The sequence below is a fragment of the Grus americana genome, chromosome 2, assembly GCF_028858705.1.
Source record: "Grus americana isolate bGruAme1 chromosome 2, bGruAme1.mat, whole genome shotgun sequence".
Classification (NCBI taxonomy): Eukaryota; Metazoa; Chordata; class Aves; order Gruiformes; family Gruidae; genus Grus; species Grus americana.
In genome coordinates, this window is record NC_072853.1 from 125,178,344 (window position 1) to 125,200,192 (window position 21,849).

The window sequence follows — 21,849 nt, forward strand, 5'->3', positions numbered from 1 at the left end:
GGTCAAAAGTTACCAGAGACATCTCTCTTCACTAGGACACAATTGGGAGGCACTCATAAATGTTGGCTGCAGGACAGGTCTACAAGCTTGCTGTAATATCTGGAGCTCACAATCAAGCAAGATTAAAAAAGAAAAACAACAACAAAGAAATGACGACAGGACCAGTCATCTTCTAAATTAACCACAGGATTCATCGCTACAGCTTGAATTTCTTCAAAAATTTCTTACTGTTTGCATCCAAGGAAGGCACCCACGCATATAAACTAAGTATAAACTAATCAAGGTATTTCTCTGACAGACTGGAAAGAAAGAAAGAGAAAACAATGATGTTATTTTTATTTCTCTTTGAAATTATTTGGGAAGAGCTAAGTACCTTGTTTAAACAGACAGATTACATAGCTGGATAGATAGATTAGCCACACAAGACTAATATTGAAATGGTTCAGAACGGAATATCCAAGCCAGTTAGTAAATCCTCTGACTGTAATCTTGCTAGTTTTAAGAATTTATTCCTATCTACTAATTTAAACATTTACTTTTACTTGAATAATTTTAAAAGATAAAAGACTGCATCTAACAGCTCTCATGAAGTGATACAGAACTGGTATGTATCACCTGTAAAAATGTAAATATTATTTGAATGTTTTTCAAACAATCTAGATAACATTTAACAAAAAAGAAAACCTCTGTTACATTAGATATTTGATAACGTGTCCCTTATCTGCTTGATGTGACATTTAGGGAAACACATTTTTAAAAGTCAGTAAAGTATTCTGACTTCAACAATGGTGCTTCCTGTACGCTGGAACCTCAGTGAGACCGTAAAAAAGGAGAAGGAAGAAAAATGAAAAACTTTTAATTATTGCTTTGGGAGATGTTATTAAAAAACCCTACTTTACTATTATAATGTAAAATTAAATAAGACTAATGTTTTATTTGAAAAATCCCACCCAACATATCTTCTCAACCCCCTAAAGAAAGATGTGCCAAAGATTGCAGAGTGCACTGGGGACTTCAAAGTTGCTATCAATCTCTATATAGAAAGCATTCAGATACTGCTGCCCATCACTGCAGTATAAAACCCTGCGAGAGAGAGAAAAATAGATAAATGCCCTCAGGAACAAGTTTCTTTTCAGGAAAACTTACTAAACCAAGGCTTAAATTGAAACAGTATTATTTTTCTATGTAGTAGCAGTTTTTCATCTCTTAACTCTCTATTGTTTGTAATACGCTCACAAAATTAAATTTCTTTCCTAAAGGCCAAATTCTACCAGTCCTCTTCCCACCGCATAATTCCTCATCGCGTATGCAGTGCTGCGGTTTCAGCAGAGTTGCTCACGAGGTGACATCCAGCTGCGAGCACACCTGGACAGCAGGATAGGGCCCAAAGGGAGAGCACCGCACAAATTGTCAGTCTCCTGACATGGGCACCCCATTTGTCAGTAAATCACCTCTACCAACAATGGGAAGAAAATTAATAGAACTAAACAAATCAGGCACAGGTTTTTCCTCTAGATGTCTGCTTTGGATACTCCCACTGCTAATGCTGAGTAAGCAACAGATACAGCAGCACTCAGCAGCAACGTGAAACACAAACCCAGAATTTCAAAACATATGTCTAATTAAAAAAAAGTCAATGATCATTGGCCCAAAACCTCAGTCTGTAGACTCAAGAAGTACTCAGAACTGTAACCTACACCTCAACCTAGAGAGCCCTGGTGAGGCTGGCTGATACATCCCAAGCGTTTTAGAAGCCTGCATTCTGCGGTTTTTTGTGTGACTTTTAGGTATACCTGGGTTAGACATTCCAGCTTTTCTCTGCAGTCCAGAGGGGGGATAAAAATTGGTACTTACACAAACACACATATTGAAAATTTAGATCCTTTTGAACTAGTGTACCTTTAGGAATAATAAATTCCTGCCACTTAATACAACTATGAAAGCTGGTAACAGACCAAAGCAGTGAGTATTTTTCAAAATGCATGTTTCAAAAATAGACTCCACATAACTGCTAGAGAAGCTTCTGCCACATTTCTCCTTGTCTAAGCAAGTAATCATTTTCTAACAGCCCTTGCATCCCAAACACAACAAGATTTTTTAAAACTTTAAAAAGGTATAAGGGAAGAAATTGTGTCCATCCTCATTATCCAATCTAAGCTGTCAAAGACAAATGACCAATAAAGTTATTTAAATAATTGACATTATGCTGCTAACAGTATGAAATGTTACCTGTAAGAGATACAACAGTATTTGCTTTTGGAAATACATTCTATCACTGCTGTAAAGAAAAGTTCTCCCCTTGGTCTCCCAACCCCCTTTTTTCCCCCCCCTAAGAAAAGTACGGTAAAAGTGAGAGATTTCCCTGTCAGCTTGTAACTGCTATTTAAAAAAAAAAAAAAAAAGAAGAGAAAAAAGTAACATTTAAGCCCTAAGGAGTGCCTGGTCTTCAAAAGTGCAAAGTACATACGGTTCTAGTTGAAGTTAATAGGAGCTGCAGGTGACCAGCACTTCTGACTCTGAGGCCCCAAGCTACTGTACAAGGCACTGTCCCTTTGAAATTTCAGCCTAACATTTATCAGCAGCCAACTTGCTGAAGTGCAAGACATATGCATCCCTTTCCTCCACAGTATTTACTTTTAAAAAGCACTGAACAGTTGTGGGAAACGCAGCTCTCCTGCAACGTTACAGCCCGAGCGAAATGGGAAGCAAGTATGAAAAAATACCTACTCTAATCCTCACCGAGCACGAGCCCCCAGCCGTCGCACACCACGATATTTCTAGAGCTCTCATCTGATGGGAATAGACTTGCTGTCTCCCACTGACCTCAGCTGCTTCGCTCTTTTGTCCAGTTCCATTTTGTTCCCCGTGAAGCCAGCCAGCCACATCAGCTAAGACTTTATTTTTGAAGTGCCAGCACACCAACGCAGGCACCTCCGGAGAACCGCACCGCAGCTTCCTTCGCTTCGCTGCCAACACCCAAAGTCTGCCAGACAGCAACGCATGGGACAACAGTCACTAAACAGCAAAGATGGAGAAATCAAAGCCCAGGGAAGCATAAAGGTAGCTGTGAACTGAACGTGTACAACTGCAACCCTAAATATTAGGAAAGAAAATGAAAAGAATTAGTAATGCATGAACTAGGAAGGTAGGGTGACTCATTCCCACGGTGACGGAGTAGCACACAGTACATGGGCAAACACTAGATGCTAGTTACCATCTACCACGCAGGTCCTAGCACTGCTCTGCAATGCGACCTCCCACCAGGCACTTCACTTCTCTCCGCTTCTGCTCCTAGCCACCTTTGTGAGCCTGCCTTATTTACATTGCTCATAAACTCTTGCAGGCAGGGACTATCTCTTATCCTGGTTTTGTATGCAGCTCAACACAACAGAACTGCACAGTCAGAGGTGGTCTGCAAACAGTAAAACACCATCCAAAAAAATAAGGAGGGGAAGAGTATGACTGGCTTAGGAAATACAATTGCAGTATCTATATAAAAAAAAGGTGTGATGGTCAAATGGCAGCACAAGCACCATGACATACACGTAAGCATTAGGTGAAAGAAAAAAATGAGAACCAGAAGAGCTCTTAAAAGATGAGAAAAGACAAAACAAGGGGAGAAAAAAAAAAAATCCAAAACTGAGAGAAATGTTAAAGAGGTAGATTTGCTAAATCATAGAAGATGGACAAATCACAGAATAAAAATAAGGCTTCTGGTTTTCCTTCCGTTAATTTCATTCTAATGGTGCCCACACCTCGTGCCTCAGCCTTTTCAAGGTCTGTCCTTGTCACCTAAGCATCGGATCGCCTCTTTGCCACTCGGGCTGGGTAAAAAGAAGGCATGAACTTACCTGACAATCCCTCCTGAGAGCAAACGAGCACGTGGGAAAGAGGAGGAAGGAAATAAAATCCACATATCTACTCCAGAATAGCTGACTAGCACAGAAAGGAAGTCACCCACTGAAGGTTAAGAAATAATAAACAACTAATAATTTACTCCCTTGCTAAAAGACCAGGAGAGATGAAGCATAAATGCAGTCTACTTCATTGGCTGTTGTTGGAGCATGGCAGTCATACTTCATTTCTCAACACACACTGTAAAAATCACAATCTACATCTTTGTGGCCATTGGCACAGTTCCTTGCTCTGCTTTAAAAACACCAATAATCCACCCTTGTTTATAGTGTTTTCACATATTTAAAACAAAACCCTAGGGACATAAGTAGTTATCAACATCAGGAATATCATCCATTTTTCTCCCATCCACAATGTACCTTTGAGTCAAACAAGCTGTAATTTTTAAAAATGCAACTACTTTCAACACAGCATTAAGGGAAGCACATATGATAATGTTACAAGCCAAGACGAGAGGAATAAAAAAAGTAATGACAACAAAAAAATCTAAAATAAGTCCTGGCAAGACACACAATGTTGGGCACGAGAAAACCGAAGCCAGTTGGCTCTGATGAATCTGTATCTATCAACTACTATTTAGCTAACACCTATCCGCAAATAACTTCTTTGCTATTCCCTTGCTGATTAACAGGGTGCTGTAGATTGGAAAAATTATCCTGAAGAACTCGAATACAGACCAGTCCTTACATGATATTGATCAAGTCATGACAGTCGTTTTGAATGCCCTTCCCATCAGCGCCTGACAGGAGGCTCCACAAGGGCCAGCGACGCTGGGGGCTGTGCGCAGGCTCTGTTTGAAAGAGTCTTCCCCTCTGTTACTTGGAAGAGATGAAGTAGTCCTTTGCATCCTTATCCAGGTGTCCACTAAGTTTTTATGTCTTCTGGAAAAATTTGGGCCAAGCACTGTTTGAACCTCTACAATAGAGCAAACTGGGCTGTGATCCGCCCTTCACATCACTGGTCACACCACAAACGTCCTTTTCACCTGGACACCTTAGTAGGACTGCAGACAAGCGCCTTCCCCAACACTGAAACAACGGGGAATTCCACTTCTCCAGAAAGTGGGTCCTTTTACCCTGCTCCATTTCTCCTCATCCCAACAGAAAGGCTCAAGGCCGGAAGGTTTAATGTTGAACCCACTAGGCTGGTTCAGGTGCTCACTTCAGGTAGATGATTTTTTCAAAGTGCTCCGTAATTCTGGATGCCCCATCTGAGTGTCATATTGGGTCTGGCTTCAAGTGTTTTTGAGACCTCCATCTGTTGGGAGTTGTGGGTACTCAGCACTTCTGGCTAACCAAAGATTAACCTGCCACCTTCTGCAAATGTTTTCTCTTTATTTTCCCAGCTTTGCCTCCCCTCTTGTACCACTCATGCAATACATTTGCTCATAAAGCAGCAGTAACATTCCCCACCTCCAGGTTCTGCCTGAAAAGAGAAGGTGTGGATGCTACACAAGTCTATCCCCAAACTCTTGATAATCCAATATAGGCTTCTGGAGGCTGAGGCCATTATTTGCATGCAGGCATTACATGAGCAAATAAGGTGTTGAAGGCACCTCTCAGAACGGGCTCTGAAGATTAGTTAATGTTTATACAGCCCACTGAAAATTGAAATGACTGCTACATGCTAAGTATTACCATCACCAGGGATCCACTTAAGTAAAAGCGTGGCAGAAAGTGAAGGAAACAAAACTTATTTCTTCTGTCCAGCACAATTATTGCCAGACTTATGCATGCTAAAAACACCCAATAACCCATCTAACACAGTAAATTAATGTTTATGCTATTAAGTTTAGACAATCTTATGCTGAAAGCTTTTCAAACTACAGGAAATTGCACGTTGCGCAGGGACAACTGTATACAATTACAGTGATTTTGTAAAATGGCAGAGATACAAAGCAGAAACTGAGTGGCCGGCAAGGCTTCTAAATCACACAGATAACAAGTATGTCCTGGCAGGCCAGTAGTCTACAGCTTTCTCATGGCTGTTTCTAGAGACGGGAATTATACCCATAATCTCAAAATTTGAGATGACTCGGTGCATTGCAGACCTGTATCTGCGAGGCAACGACAGACAGGTGGGATAAGCAAGTATCACTACTGCCATCCTGGAGCCACCATACATCAGCCAGATTTATTATTATCCCATCTTGTACCACCAGCTGATACCCATAGTAAAAGCACCATCAAAAAGGACACTTTTACCAGCAATATTTGGATCAAGCCCTGTGTTTCCTTAGGATGCAAGAGCTCCAAAGAGCTGCAAAGAACACAAACACGAAATCCAGCGAGTGCAATGCTCTCCCAGGCAGAAAGCTCCCAGCTGCTTTGCTAAAGGCCACAGCAATATGTCTGCTTTATGCTTGTTTTCACGAAGGATTGTTTAACAGTACTTAGTGCAGCTCTACCTTGACACAGTAAACGTCGTCTTAATACAGCCTAGGTAAAGCATTCAGCTTACCAAGTCCTACTGCACGCTTTGTCAAACATCTGAAGGACTGCGGTGCCTCTGACTTTTTTCTGATGTCTTTCAGGTATAGAGCAATATTAAAGGTAGTTTTTGTGAATGCAAAACCAGGCAGGGACTTGTATAGGAGCTATCGGTCCTATTCTTTACCTTATTCATTGTACCGTTCACAGCGCTTTTCATCACCAGTCTCCCTTCCGCTAAACAATTTCAGAAGTGTCATTTGCACACAAAACGAGTATATATTATACCATTCAGTTACATACGGTAGATTATCAGTTTGCGTGTATCAGCTAAGCAGAACATCGACAGCTGTGTAGACACATCTCAGCTGATACTAAAAGAAGTCTTGTCGGCAGTTTTGATCTTAAAGTAAATACACTGAAAAACTTAGCTCTAATTAGGCTGAAAGGCAGATACGATTTTCTGGAATGAACACTAAACGAATGCTGCCGATAACACCATCTTTGCAAAATACCTTATTTGGTTTGTCTTAAAAAGATAAGATTTTCAAGATAAAAATATTCTGACTTACAAGTGATACATGCCTGCTGTTTGTGTGTTCACAAAAATCTGAATTTTGTATTTTAAGTTGTGTGTTATGCTTCATTAATATGAAATCACCATCCTGCATCACAGACATATTAGCCGAGCTCCAAGTGACCTAATTCATTTTTAATATTTCATAGTTTGTTAAAAGCTGAAACGAGAGATCACTAACACAGCTCTGACACCCCCTGTCATGAATCAAAAGATGTAGGGAAAAGGTCATGTACTCACTAACTGGCACCAAACCAAATTCATCACTATAAAATGAGAGAACAGAATCGAAGACTGCATTTCCCATTATGCTTCTCCCTTTGTAAGAGCATCCATCAACTTGCACGATACCAACAAGGAGAATTTATTTATATGCATGTCCCCCAATAAAAGGTCAGAGAGATGTGAGAAAGAGAAGAAATAAGGATTGCAGCCTTTTTCTAAGCAAGAAGTAGTTCCTTCCCTTTAAAGCAAACTCAGCAGCAACAGCCTTTGAAGACCAAAAGGAGAAACAATTCCCAACCACATAAAGAAGCTAACAAGTCCCTTATATGGCTAAGAATTGCAATGCCATTTTTTTTCCTCCACAGCCAGAAAAATTAGAACAAGAGGGGAAAATAGAGCAAACTTTAAACAGGCAGTTCTCCGAGCACCAGGGAATTCACACAGGCACATCATTCCAGCTTTAAGAACTGCCAAATACTTTCTTCTTTAAAGAGAAGGAGGACATTACACCAGGTGAGTCCCTGAAATCTAGATTTTAACTCTCCTGCTGTAACTATGGATACCTAGCTTTAAAACCCTTTTTGTGATGTAGCGGTACACCAAGCTCCCTTATCTCCTCCTCTGGCGAAACACCTCCATCCGAAGTCCCCTAATCTCCCTTTATCTCTCAGGTCACCAATGCATCACCCCAAGGTTTTGCCAGCTCTGGCACTGCACGTCCAAAACAGCCTTCTGCCCTATCTACTGCATCTGCAGCCTGCCTCTCGCCTTCCAGTAACCCCGGGGGCAAAGGTTGCCAGCTTCTCACCCGGGAAGGCAACCAGATCGCACCGCACGCTGTTTCAAACAGCCAGGGAGTTTCTCGCAAGCAAGTCAAAACGGGACTCGGTGTTGATCCGGCCCTGCCGCCTCCCGTCAGCGCGAGGCCACGTGCGGAAAGGTCGGGCTCCCGCGCAGCGTCGATACTGAACTTTGAATGGCTCAGCCTGGCTGGTCTCTAAATATAGCTGGGCAGAGGAAGGGCTGTGAAAGGGGGTGGGGAAGCAAGCGGGACAGAAGCCAAATGAGCAATCAGTTAAATAAAACAACATCATGCCGGTCCACCCGTAAGACTCTCCCGCTCTTCTCTGCCACTCTCTGCAGCAGAGTAAGCGGACTATTTAAGTGCAGCTTCAGCATTTAGTCTATTAATGCACACTCACAGAATAAGACCAAACTGTTGCTTGATTTATACTTTGGGGGGGGCATACAAATCTATTTGACAATTTTCCTCCTTGAATAAATTTGAATCACACAGGAGTGACATCACTTCCACTACATGACAGCCCATAAATCATCAGCAGCCACATGGTACTATCCATAAAACATGTGTCATGGAGACAACAATGAGGAACAAAGTATCAGAGAGCTTTACATCGTAAACATGCAATCTTACGCGTCTTCGGGCTTCTACTATGATCTATATAAGTCAGGTGGTTTATTTCATTCATTGGCATCTGAGTGAAGTTCATACAATTAACAGAGGAACCCTTACAGAAAATCTGTCCAAACAATTTTATCTGCATAAGTTTGCCACAAATGAAACACTTAACAATGTAAATATTTACTCTTTAAATAAATGACCACGTTTGCTACCGAAGTTGACTTTACAACAAATAAGCAGAGAGGGAATTTATTCCCACCATGGTTGCAAGCAAGCACAGAAACAAACAAAAGGAAGACAAGAAGAAAGAAAGAAAACCCCTGTCTTTGCATCCAAAAGTAAGAAAAATAATCTTTTTCTCGTATTTGACAGTGTCAGGCCTGAAAAGTCTTTCAGCTAATAAAAAACTTCTAGGAGAAGAGATTAGACTCCGCTGTAAACCAACAAAATCAAAAAGACAGTATGGCTGAGGAATTCAACAGGAGCCTCCGATCTGCAGCTACAGATAGGACAAGCAACCTTTGCTTCACTTCTCCATTTAGAAATACTGTATCCTCAGAAAAGACCTACACAGAGAACTGACTTGTTTCAAATTTCAAAGAGGCTACACAGTATTTTTACCTTAAGAATTGTATAAGTAAAAGCAAAACCAGCTCTCTGCTCTATCCTTTACTTTTTGTGGATTAACCACGCTTAAACTCTCACAGAAATTGCTAATGTTCGTTACAGACACTGGGCTCCATGCGAGACCTCTCCTATGGCAATTAGACTTCCACTACGTATAAATCATATCTCAACTGTGGCAGAGAGAGAGACAGATGGAAAAACAGAGCGTCTGTTTTTTGCTGCTCATTCACTAAAATTATAAATCAGAATAAATAATGCTGAACAGAAGTTATAGCCATAGAAAACCCAAAATGCTGTTAAATATCAGATGAGGTATGTCTTCACCCACTCGTATGATGTAGAATCATCTTGATAAACAGTTCTTGTTTCTTTCGTAATCTGTATTTATTATTTTTTTTTAAACCTGCACATTGTTCAGCTGCCCTGGTTTTGCCATAGAGAACAGTGTGTGCTTTGTGGGCCTGATTCTGCCTTTCTGAAGACAAATGAAGCTCTTTCATTGATTTTTCAAGGGAAGCAGAACAGATCCCTCTCGCTACAACTTCTATTCAATAATATTATTGTTAATCAGCTAGTTAAAATATCGGTGTGTCATTCTGCATCAGTAGACACCATTCTCAGGCTGATACCCTGCAGATTTAGAGTAGCTCTCTGCGTAAAAGCGTTTACTTCTAAACTTCCCTCCATCAACTCGGTCTTGCCCGTACGAGTGGGAAACCAATTGTGAAACATCACTATACAAACACTCACAATATAGGCTGCCACAATATCCGAGTAAATCACTGTTCTCTGTCTCCCTTCTCTGCCCATCTGCAGTCTTTGGTATGGAACAACTATATCATAAAAGCTCTTATTCACACATGCTTTTGATATTACACTATTTAATCACATACAGCTGTAGCTGATGAGACTGTTACAAAACACAATTTTAATACAGCACTGGAAGCAAGTTCTGGAGACACATCAACCATTTTCCTCTACATAAAATTTCTAACATTAAAAGACTTTTCTTCAAGAAAAACAAAACAGAAAAAAAATAATAAAAACAGACCACTTTTTTTTTTTTTTACTTTTTTTTTTTTTTTTAAAAATCTGCTTCTCTTCCTGGACTCTCCGGAATGGGCTTGTTTGCAAGTGAACTCAAAGTCCCTGCCTGGAGTATAGATAGTGACAAACCCATTTCCTCCACACCAAAAAAAAAAAAAACAAACCCAAAACAAACCAAAAAACAAACCCCCAAAAAAACCAACCAAAAAAACCCTGTTTGCAATTATATGCAAAGGGAACACTACTCAGGCTACTTAAAGCTAGACCTGAAATGAACTCAGGCATCCTACTTGGAACACGTCTTTTCTTATCTGGTTTTTAATTCACGGAAATTTAAGAACTGACAGCCTGATGATTTTTACCAAGATACTTGAATTTAAGTGCGGATATACCATCAGGCTTACTTTGAAAGGCCCCCACGCATTAAAAACCAAACCAGTCCGGTGCTGAAGCACTGTATTTTACTTTTGAAAATGCACCTTGTATAAGGCATTGTAAATTATAACTATTAACAGCATTTGCCATAGCAAGATCTACATAGCCTAATCTGGCAAGTGCTTGTAACTACCATCTTTTGTTATGGAAGTAAAATATATGCTTGCAAAATAAATTGCTATAGCATACAGTAAAACATAAATGTTCAAAAGACTAAAAGTTTGAACTTTCCTTTTCCACAGTGGTTTTGTTTGGTTTTTTTCTTAATTTAAACAGACTTGCATTGAGACAACACATGAAAGGAATATCAACTAAGAGATTCAACATTATTTCGATGTATATCATGGTGTCCCTTACAGCAGCAAAAGTCTTTTTATCCAGGCATGTAAGGATAAACAGCAAATAGAAATGGAAAACAAATGACGTCATATATTTCTGCATTTTTCAGAAGAACATAACTTTTATCTTCCTTATTGTTTAAAGCGACTGGCAAAATACTAGAGTTAGATATTAATATTACTGTCAAAATTACAGCCAGGCTTAAATATTTTTAAATGGCATTTAAACAAATTAATATTTCTTTCAGGCAGCTCTCGCAGGCATTTAAAACACGTTGTGACGTACTGAATCAAACAGTGGCTAAGTGCGAACGAACTTCATTCCTAGAAATGCATTTCACTATTTGCAAGTGTTTGCCTTTACTTTGGCACGATCACATGGGCTCCAACTAGACTTTTGAGCTCTGGCGGCAATCCAAGCTGCAGATGGTTGGAAATGCAGCCTGAAAATCAGTGTGTGGTTGATGAATTACTCCTTACACCTGACCCCTGCTTCACACCAGGCACCAAACACAATCTGAACACTACCAGCCAGAGAAGCCCTGTCAGGCATCTCCGTATCTGGAACGCTTTCTTCAAGGCCTTCTGTATGGCCAGATGGCCAAAAGCAGGGAATGCGGTAAACTCGCTAAACAGAAACGTGAGTGACAAAAGAGCATGGGATTGGTAGGTACAAGGTGAAGAGAGGCAAGAGCTTTCCAACGATTCCAAAAATACGCTTTCTAAAAGAGGCTGACGGAGCGAGGAGGGAGGCGGGCTTGTGGCACACAACTGAAAGAGGCCCCCCCGATTCCTTCGTGCCAAAGGATGCCCAAAAAATGGCAAAAAGGAAACAAAACAGATACACACACCCAAATCTGTGCCCGTAAAATGACTCCATCGAGATTAAACTCTTCTGAGTACACCTGTTTGAATTTCCCAATAGTTTTTTCCTCAGCTGGGGCACGTATCTGTCATATCATGGACATGTTCATTAAGCTACTCTTGCCTGCGGGCCAGCCTGCACACCTTTCACATCCGCAGAGACAGGATTTTTTTTTTTTTTTTTTTTTTTTTTTTACACGTAGGTGTTGGGAAATCACATTTCTTCCTTTTGCATGCATTCACATGTGCAGAGAGAGATGAAGAGGTATTGCAGGTACAATAAACACCTCCTCTCCATTTGGGGTATTTCAGCCTTCTAACTGGGTAGCAGAGTCAACACCATGAGAGTTAAACTACCAAACCCGAACCATGACTAATAGGTAGGAAGTATCTGGAGAATGCATGAAAGCAAACCACATGGAAATAGCTGCCAGACTGGCATTTTTCTTTTAATTTTTTTTTTTTATAGCAAATGCAGGTACAGCGATCATAAACCTAACAATTCCTGTCAGCAGGTAACTGTGGCACCTCCTCCTTTCTACTTAAGTGATTCAGGTGTTTTCAGCAGACTGTTGGCATGGAGAGCTTACCCCAGCTCTAGGTCTAACCATAAGCTACAGAGGACAAAGATAAAACACAGTGTCTACTAAACTAAAGAGACTCTTTCAAATACATTCAAATAGTTCAGTTAGGTTTTTTTCCCCTTCCTTTTTCATATCATTACATGATATTTTATGGTGCTTAGTTTTGCTTTCCACTAAGCAAAACAACAAAGAGAAAAGAATTTGCTTTGGCAAGCAAGAAACTAAAGAGATAAATTCAGACCACAATGCAAGATTTGGCATCATTATCATCTCATATGTGACAATTTACAACATACTCTTGTAAACCAGTTGTTTGAGTAGTTATGCCATCAGCAAGGACGTAACTAAGGAAATTCACTTAACGTCTCAAAATAAAATGAAAAACTACTATAGATTCTCAGCAGATATACACGAGCTGAACCACCTCCATGCAATATTCTTTGCAGCAAGAACACATAACTATCCTTCACTTATAACAGTAAGCAAAAATGTTTATTCCGAAATAAACTCCTAGGACAATTGAACTCTGCTCTCAGGATCTGCCTAAAGAAGTTCCAACACTGTACTTCCAAACTGCAGTTGTCAGACAGTGTCATGCCAAAACTAGAAAAATAAGGTTATGTCTTTCCTTAAGAGACATATAAAATTCCTCGCAGTTGTCTCCTGAAAATTGACCTTCTCCCTCTCCTTTTCATTTCTCGATGACAACGAGTTTGTCTAAACCTGCAATTAAAGTTTTAGCTTCAGTGGTGGCATCTGATAATGAAGGAGCACAAGTAAATCGAATAATAAGAGCGTGCGCTTCACGTTCCACAACAGGCCATGAAACACTAAAAACTTAAAGCAATCAGACAAACATATGGAATCCATTTTTTCTACTTATAATCCCATTACCCATATAACTATTCATTTACACTATTTCTGCGCAACAACATGCCAGCTATGTTAGAAAACAAACACGGAGTGTAGATTGAGATCTTGCGCAGCTCCGTGCTCCCCCGTGAGAAGGATGTGATGCACAGTAACGCGGTACTTCTCAAAGAAGAACCGAGACAACTTCACCAAGCAAGCGACGCAAAAGCAGCACTTCACCCAAACACACTGAGGAACGTGAATTTCCAAACTCTGCCCGTTGAACGTGCTGCCACTCCGCGTTTCACAAGCTGTACACAAATGCTGTAAGAAAGCCTAGAATTTCTTTCTTAATTACAAATGAATGCACACACACACCCCCCCCCAGCATGCATGACTATGAGCATAAAAGCACATTCTTTCTGTAGTGCTGAATCTTACCATGCTTGGTACAAAAGAGCAATTTTTGGGAAATAAAAAGCTGGAGTTCACAGGACAGCTGGAATCATACAGGGGTTTATTAATATGTGCTCCTCCAATAGGCATGATAAAAGATATGGCTCTCCACCGCAACATTATTTGATTACCCGACTATTAGCTTTAGACATACAATGGATCTAACTGCTTTAAAATGTCCCAGAAGCTGATGGCTAGCTTTAAGGTAACAAAATCCAGATGCTGCCTGTCTGCACTGCTCTAAACTCTTAAGGTCCATAGAAGAGAAATACTTGTACACGTGTGTATGTGTACATATACGTGTGTATATGTGTTTATTATTTAGGTTTTATGTATGCACTTAACTGTGGAGCAAGGAAAAAAAGAAAAATTAATGCCATCTAGAACATATAATCAATTTAAAATTTTACCTCTCCTTACAGTAATAGTGCATGTGTGCAAAGACAGACACACATGACTTTTCACAGGGTTGATAATTTTATATACTGGCTATAAAAGTGCACTTATTTTATTTTTTAAAGCATTGGGTTAAAAAAGCCACAGTATGGAAAAGCTATCGTTACTATTTTAGGCTCAAATACAAGGTTAATTTCCTCAAAAAGCTTATTTTACAAAGTTTAAAAAAAATGAGCAAAAAAGAAAAAAAAAAAGACTGGCAAAATGTAAGCTACGTGAGTAAAAGGCATGGAATGTCCAATATTTCTCCTCCAATACTTGAGGCTATTGTTCTTTCAAAAAAACACCATCAATTGTTTCATGTCCTTGGCTTGCCAGGTTTTGAGCAATAGCATCAGTCTGCGTCCCCCAATCCCCCAAACAGTTAAAGCTATAGGCAATATTGCAGTCAAGCTAGTGACGGGCTGCTGCTGCAACAGCAACAATACACACTAAATGGTCACAAAGGTAAAATACAATTTGGATCGACCTTGGGAAAAAAAAAAAGACAAAAAAACCCAAACAACACACCACGATAAAAATCACTCCAAAATACAAAATTTAAAAGGCTACATTTTATTTAAAAAAAAAAAAAAAATCTGCATGATATAGTGAAAGAAACAGCAGAGCAAAGAAGCAAGAGGTAACCCTGCCATGAATTACAAGGCTCTAATCATACTGAGTGGTTCTGGTGTCATCGCAACTCCAACCAGCCTGAATCACAGTTTTGACAATTAGTTAATTTATATAATGCAGCAGCTTGGCTATAAACATTAACGGGAAAGTAATTTTATTAACAAGGAAATAGAACTTATCCTTTCACAACTGCAGCCAGATCAACGTGCTTCAAACCAGAAGTCTGGAGAAGTCAGCCTCCCCCCATAGCACTTCACCACACACAGACGCACACGTCAAATGTCCCATGTGTTAAATTTGCCACAGAAGCATGATGTGTATGTGTGTATGCAGTGCCATACACACGTGTGCACACCATGCCTTTTTTTTTTACCCTTAAATGACATTAGTTTATTGACTGAAACTGTTAATCTGTGGCTGTGAAGTCGCACTTCAGTATTCCCCCCCCCCCTTTTTTTTTTTTTTAATAGTGTCCTACCAGGGTTTGCAAACTTTCGGTTTAGGGATTTCTTTTGTTACTGTCCCTTGGTCACACAGGAAATCTTTTCAGAGAGCAGACTATTATACAATGGCATTAGAAAAATAAAGCTTTAATTAACTAACTCATGGCCAGGTAGCATCGACTTCACTCAGCCTCTTTTGGAGATGCAGGCCTGCTTTCCAGTCTGCTGGCATTTTAAAAATTGTTAAGAAAAGAAGAAAGAAAAAGGAAGAGTCCGTGCTTGGATATGCTCTCCGAAAGTAGCTACCCTCTATTTCTAGACCTTTTAAATGCAACAGAGTACAGCCGTATCATCCTCAATATTTAATGAAATATTAAAAGCAGTGCAATGCACTGAAACAAACTCCACTAGATTTACAGTCAGTTAGCTCCGAGCTCTCCTCCGAGCTCCACAGCATCTCCTCCTCAGCTGATTAAAAGTTTGAGTTGCCACAGACAGCTTTTCTAACAGCAAAATGCTTTTAAGCTCCAAATAAACTGTAGAGATCATTGGAAGAGCCACCAAAACAACGTTTCGTGCTTCATGCTGTCCAGAGAGATCTTCATCCTATGCCACAATAAACACACTACCTGCCCGGTGTTACGATAGCGTTAACCGCACCGGTCTCCCTAAACAATACAAGGAATTAGCCGACGCCAGCAGCCCTTGGGGGAGAAAAAAAAAATACCAAAATAAATAAAGAAATGAAGGGGATGGCAGGCAGTAACCTTCCTGCCTCTCTCACGCCCGCTTTCTGCCTACCAGCTCGGCTCTGCGTGACACCGTACCCGAGGAAGCGACGGAAAAAAAAATAAAAAAATAAAAAAAATCGCCAAACAGAAGAGGCGAGCCCGCGATTTGCGCCGCTCCGCTCTCCATCACCCGCCGAGCGCCCGTCCCCGCCGAACCCTACCTTGGTTTGGAGATAGTGGGGGTAGTAGTAGGTGTACTGGGGGTACATTGGCTGCTGGTCCAGGCGTTTGCCCATGTAGCTGGAGTCCTTCTGGCTGGTGCAGGGAACTCGTTGGCAGGGTGTAGTGCCCCAGGGCCTTTCTTCCTCTCACGCCGCTATTCCTGACAGCGCGGGCGACGGAGGAGGCTGCCGAGAGAGACTTCCTCGCCGTCTACCGCGCGCTACTTCCAGCGCAGCCAAAAACGCGCCCGCACGCACATATATGTGTGTGTGTGAGGGGGGAGGGTGCGTGCGGGGGTGTGTGTGTGTGTGTGTGTGTGCGCGCGCGGGGCTGGCTAGCTGGGTGGAAGCCCCCTGCCCGGCTGCCCGCGGCGGAGCAGCCCGCTTCCCCCGCTGGCAGCAGCGTGTCTCCGGCGGTGCCCGCTGCCCGGCTCGGGAGGGAAACGTCCTGCGAGAGGAGCCGGGAAGACAGTGCAACTCCAAACCGCCGCAGAGCCGCTGGCTCTCCTCGTCCTCTCCTCGGCTCGCCCCGCTCTCGAGCCCTCCCCTCTCGCTCCCCACCCACCCCCCTTCCAACAGAGGAAAGGGGGGAAAAAAAAAGGAGGGGGGGAATAAAGAAAAGAAAAAAAAGAAAAGAAAAAAAAAGGGGGGGGGAAGGGAAGAGCCTTCCCCAGCCTAGTTGCCGCTGCCTCCCTCACGGAGTGACATGGTGCTCAGGGCTCGTCCTGTCTTTCATTCAAACCCCCTCCGCGCCGCGCCGCCGGTGGGAGGGACCTCGGCGCGCCGCTCCCCCGGGAGGCCGGCGCAGGCCGCGCGGCCGCCTCCGCGCCCCCGCCCGCCCCCGCCGCCGCGCCCGCGGCTCCCCGCGCCCCGCCGCCGCGGCCCCCGCCCTGTTCCGTCCTGCCCGCGGCCCCGCCGGAGCGGGGAGCACCGAAAAGCGGCCGTGGGACTCGGGAAATCCTAACGCCGGAGGGGCGGGCGGGGGAGAAGCTCCGCGACGCATTATTTATTTATTTATTTATTTAGTAAGGAACAGACAGGGGAAGGTCAGGGAGCCTGGTGGCCGAGCAGGGAAGTCGTCGTCCTCTTCCCCCGAGGCCCCCCTCAGCAAACTACTCCGTACCGTCATCCGGCACTTCGCGGAGAGGCGACCCGGGGCCAGACGTTAAATACATACTTTGTTAGACCGCTTATATAAGACTTGGTTTATTTAAAGTTGGAACAAAATGGAGGAAGAGGGTAAAGAGGAAACTCTCCCGGCCTGACTTTCGGGTGCCTTCAGCCAGGTGTGTGAAAATACCACAGTGCCACAAAAGTTACCTACAGCTCCATTTCCCCCCAAAAACAGCCGGGCTCCGCCAGCCTCCACCACAGCAGCACACCCCGCAGCCCCCGGGCCCAGGTGAGGGCCAGGTGTGACACCCACACCCACCGGGGAGCCCCACACCTGCCACAAATCCCAGGCGTCCTGGACCTGCGTCAGCACAGCAGTCCCAAATATCTATCCCCTGAAAGACTCGAAGGAAGAGTGTGTCTTGCAACAGGACTAGAAATCACCAGTAAGAAAGTATGTGAATAACAACATGTTTCCTCTTGTACACAAATCCCAGCATTTCTCCTTTTTTAAAATCACTTATTCCTTTAAAACATCATCAAATTCCTGGGCCTTTCTACAGTGGCTTTGCCTATTTATAAATTTGGGGGGGGGAGGGGGGTGGGAATGTGGGACAGCAGTTTGTTTTTATTTAAATCATCAGTAGTATTGCAGCAGGATTGTCAGCTGCTGTATTATCAACCAAATTGCTTCAGAGAAAAAAAAAAAGAATTATAAAAAGAATTTCTTTAAAGGGACACTTCTCAAGGCTGGTAGAGCTAAAATTAGACTTGCCAGCTGTGTTTTGGTTTGTGGGCACGTGCTTGCACATGACAGGAACATGGAAATATCACGCTTTACTCTGGCAGTTTGCTGTTCTCGTAAGCAGAGGGGTTTGTTATGGATTCCTATAGCTGCCCCATAGCCAGTTAGTTGATGAGCAAAAGAAAGCAGCTGAAGGAAATGGGCAGTGTGGGAAGCCATACACGTGCTCAAAATACTGCCTATGTATCGGTGTATACTACACATACACTGTTCTTTCATCACTGGGCATTAATAATTATTAATTATTGGTATTTAGGTACCAGTCCTGTGTCATACACTGGGAAAAACATGCCACGCTTACACAGGTATTCCCCCCCTCTTTCAGGAGAAAAACTTTTGGAAAACGAGTGCTCTGTTCCCAGAGCACTGTACAGACATTAACCGGTCACTCTTGCCCACCTGGAGGAGCACTGCAGAGCACCACCACCACCCCGGCTTCCAAACCTGCCGAAACAGATTCAGAAGAAAGGCCCAGTTGGGTGAACTACTGAGTATTTTCAATTCCTACTGAAGTCCAAGCTGGCCAGGACCGCATGGTCCCTCAGCAGCTCAGAGCAGAGGTGAATGAAGAAGAAAGATAGGAACGGGAGGAGAACCCTGCAATTCCTGGCTCCCAGCCCTACAGTTTATGTTGCTGCTCAGCTTTAAATACACTGCCTCTCATGGTAGTGCGTGATACTCCAATGATACTCTTGCTTACACTCTTTTTTTCTCCCTCCCCTGCTTTCCCCGAGGGTGAAATAGACTGTTTGAGGGTTGGTATCTGCAGAAGTGAATAGTGATTACTTGATGGTACGTGATACTTTGAGCCTGACAACTTTCAGATTGTTCTTTCAACTGCCAGAATTAAGTTGTTGTGCTTCTCTCCCCACCTTCTCACTTTTCCCTTAGGATATTAACGCACTTTTTCTTGCTAAGCGGTTTGCTTGTAGAAATGGATGTAACCAGATTTGGGGGAAGAAAGAACCTGTGTGTACAGGGTGAAATAAAAAAGATGTGCTAAGGAAGTAGAAATCTGCACATTCTGACCAAGAGATCCACCCGAACATGCCAGGTTTGCTGTGGCCATTATTTTAAGTCCAGGAAGGACCATTTTGGCTATGTCGCCTGACTACTGTGAGTATTTCACATCATGCCATAAAATTTCAACACCAAATTTCCACGCCCCCCCATCAGCCACACTGGCCAGTAGCACCAGCAGTTCTCGCAACTAGGAAAAGGTCAGGAACTGCAGGAGAAGCTGGAGTGTTACCCAAGTGGGCGAAAACTCCACCTTCCTCCTGTTCTCTCCCAGCCAAAGTCTTAAATATGCAGATGGTTTGGGTTTCCCTTTTCACCTGTAATCCTGACGGGGTGCTGAGCAGTCTCTGCTGTTTGTTCCGAGTGCTCAGCACCTTGCACGATTGAACCTTCAGAGATGCAAGATAGAGTGGAGGCAGCAAAAATAGGAATTCAATATAAAAGAGTGGGGGGCCAAGGGGAGAAGATGGGAGGCAATATAGCGTAGCAAAAATGCAAATGAACAGCCACAAAAGCAGATTTAGATAGCACACAGCCTCTGAACAAATGCTAGCACTGGAAAATGGAAAATTTCCATTTGCAAAATACAGACATCAAAAAGATCATCTGTGACTCGGGAGCACACTGTTTAAATAGAATCCCCTTCATTTTCTGGCCTGTGCATTTGAATAACCGAATCCACTTGCAAACTGAAATAGCAGTTTGCCTACCGAGTGTTAAGTTTAAATGTTCCTCAAAAGAAAAGACAAGCTGTTCGATCCCAGTGAGCAACAGCGAGCAAACTTCACAACTTTTTTTTTCCTCCTATTGGAGGCTCATTATCAAGCCCAAGCCAGGCCCATCCAGCCGAGCGAGCCAAGTCCCAGCGCACCTGCAAAGGCGCTGCTGCCACAGGTGTCGCCCACCTGGGGGGAGATACACAAGATGGGCAAGCAATAAGGAACTCTTCAACGGGAAATTTAGAAATGAAATAAAATAGATGGGAACGGATCAACTGTAAACCAGACAGCCAAATACATTTGAAGGCAGGCGCCAGAGGATATTAAGTCGGCAACAACCAAAGCCGTGGATAAGAAACCCAGAGTTAACTGACAGGGAAAAAAAAAAAAAAGAGAGAATGCTTCTCCTGGCAGCCTGAAGTACAAAAATTACATATGTTTGGATGTATTTTTACCTTTCATAAAATGCAGATTTCTTCATTCACAAAAAGTGAGTTAAAAGAAAAAACGGACACCTAGCAGAAGAATGTAATTCAGGGGCTCCTCTTTGCTAAAATACAATTCTACGTATACTTCTTTCTTATTTTGGGGTTTTTTTTAAGTAAGTTTTTTACTTATCCTGTGAAAAACTTCTAAAGTCACAGGTATCAGAATGAGGGACTAATTCAAACATTTTCTAGCTCCTTCCTCTTGAAAAGTGGCAATACATATTCTAGAAGCAGTAAATTTTGACAAAATTATGTCAAAATTGTCGAAGTCAGGACTAGGGAAAATTTGCTCATTGGGTGGCGGAAATACAGCTACCACCACCTAAAGCAATATAATAGGTTAAAGAAAAAAAAAAAGAACAATTATCTTGGGCTTACATTTTTGACACTGTCTTTCTGCTTTTATTCTCTCTATTTACTCATTAAAGCTATTTCAAAGGAGATCATAGTGATGCTTGACAGCTTGTTTACAATGAGTTACAAGAAGAATACTGATTTTATTTCTAGATCTGTCAGCTCCTTCAGTCCAGGTACCTTAAAGCTATATTGATGAACACCGAATCTTGCTATTTAATAGTTCATTTATCAAGCTGATTTGCCTAAGGATAGCTAACTGAATTTCTAACAAGCGATATATCCTGGTGCAGCCATCAGTAAAGCATGTGATAACTGTGGAGGAGGTGGGGAAAAAAAGACACAGAGGAACAAACCACTTATCTTAACGACGACAGCATTAAGCGTCTGGGATCGACAAAATCTCTCTGAGGCAGGGGATGCCACCATTTTGAGATGTCCCCCTCTCACAGGAGACCAAACACCACCAAGGGTGGCTTTCCCCACACACGCACACCTCCTGCCCCCATAAAAAATGGGCCAGGTTTGCTGTCCACGCTTCATCGCTAACCGTTGCAGCACCACGAAGTCTAGAACTAGGCAGAGCTGCAGGTGGCCCAGACTAAATCTGAAAGAGTTAATGTATGACATTTTGGACAACAGCAAAGGCTTGCCATCTATCTATCGTTAGATTTCATTATTTTTCACTCTATCATCTTCCATCTTAGTACTATGGCTCTGGTATTTCCATTGGTCCACTTTTACATGAAGGACCAATCCTAAAGGAAATCTTCATACAGCAGCAAAGTGAAAAAATTTGGGGAAAAGTGAACAACAACTGATACCAAATTGTTTGTGGTTTTCATCCGATATAATCTCTTACCTGCACAAACAAATGAAACTAGCAGCCAGTTGTACAGACAGCCCAAAGTTACACGTTATAGTCCTCTTTTTGCAGATGTTAACGGATACAACCAAAGTTAATAATATTATCTTATTCTTTTGTCTACAGTCGGTTTCCTACACATCTCAGAACACTTTGCAAGTGTTAATTCATTCTGCAACGCAGAAGAGAATTAAGTAACACGACCAGTCAACGGTGATGCCCTAGTTGTCACAAACAACGATGGGTT

General features: G+C 42.3%; 1 protein-coding gene across 10 annotated transcripts in view; it reads right to left on the reverse strand.

The window, feature by feature from the left end:
* RBMS3 (RNA binding motif single stranded interacting protein 3) overlaps positions 1 to 21,849 on the reverse strand; it is a 720,759-nt gene that overhangs the window by 434,703 nt on the left and 264,207 nt on the right. The window contains exon 1 of one of the 10 annotated variants that reach the window (XM_054815911.1): positions 16,239 to 16,994. The exons of 6 other annotated variants lie outside the window; for them this stretch is intronic. In XM_054815911.1, coding sequence (XP_054671886.1) covers positions 16,239 to 16,313 — 75 coding nt within the window. In that variant the 5' untranslated portion in view covers positions 16,314 to 16,994. Of the gene's footprint in view, positions 1 to 2,727; positions 2,745 to 16,238; positions 16,995 to 21,849 lie in introns of those variants that run through there. 3 more of the 10 variants (XM_054815912.1, XM_054815910.1, XM_054815913.1) reach the window with 3 other exon arrangements.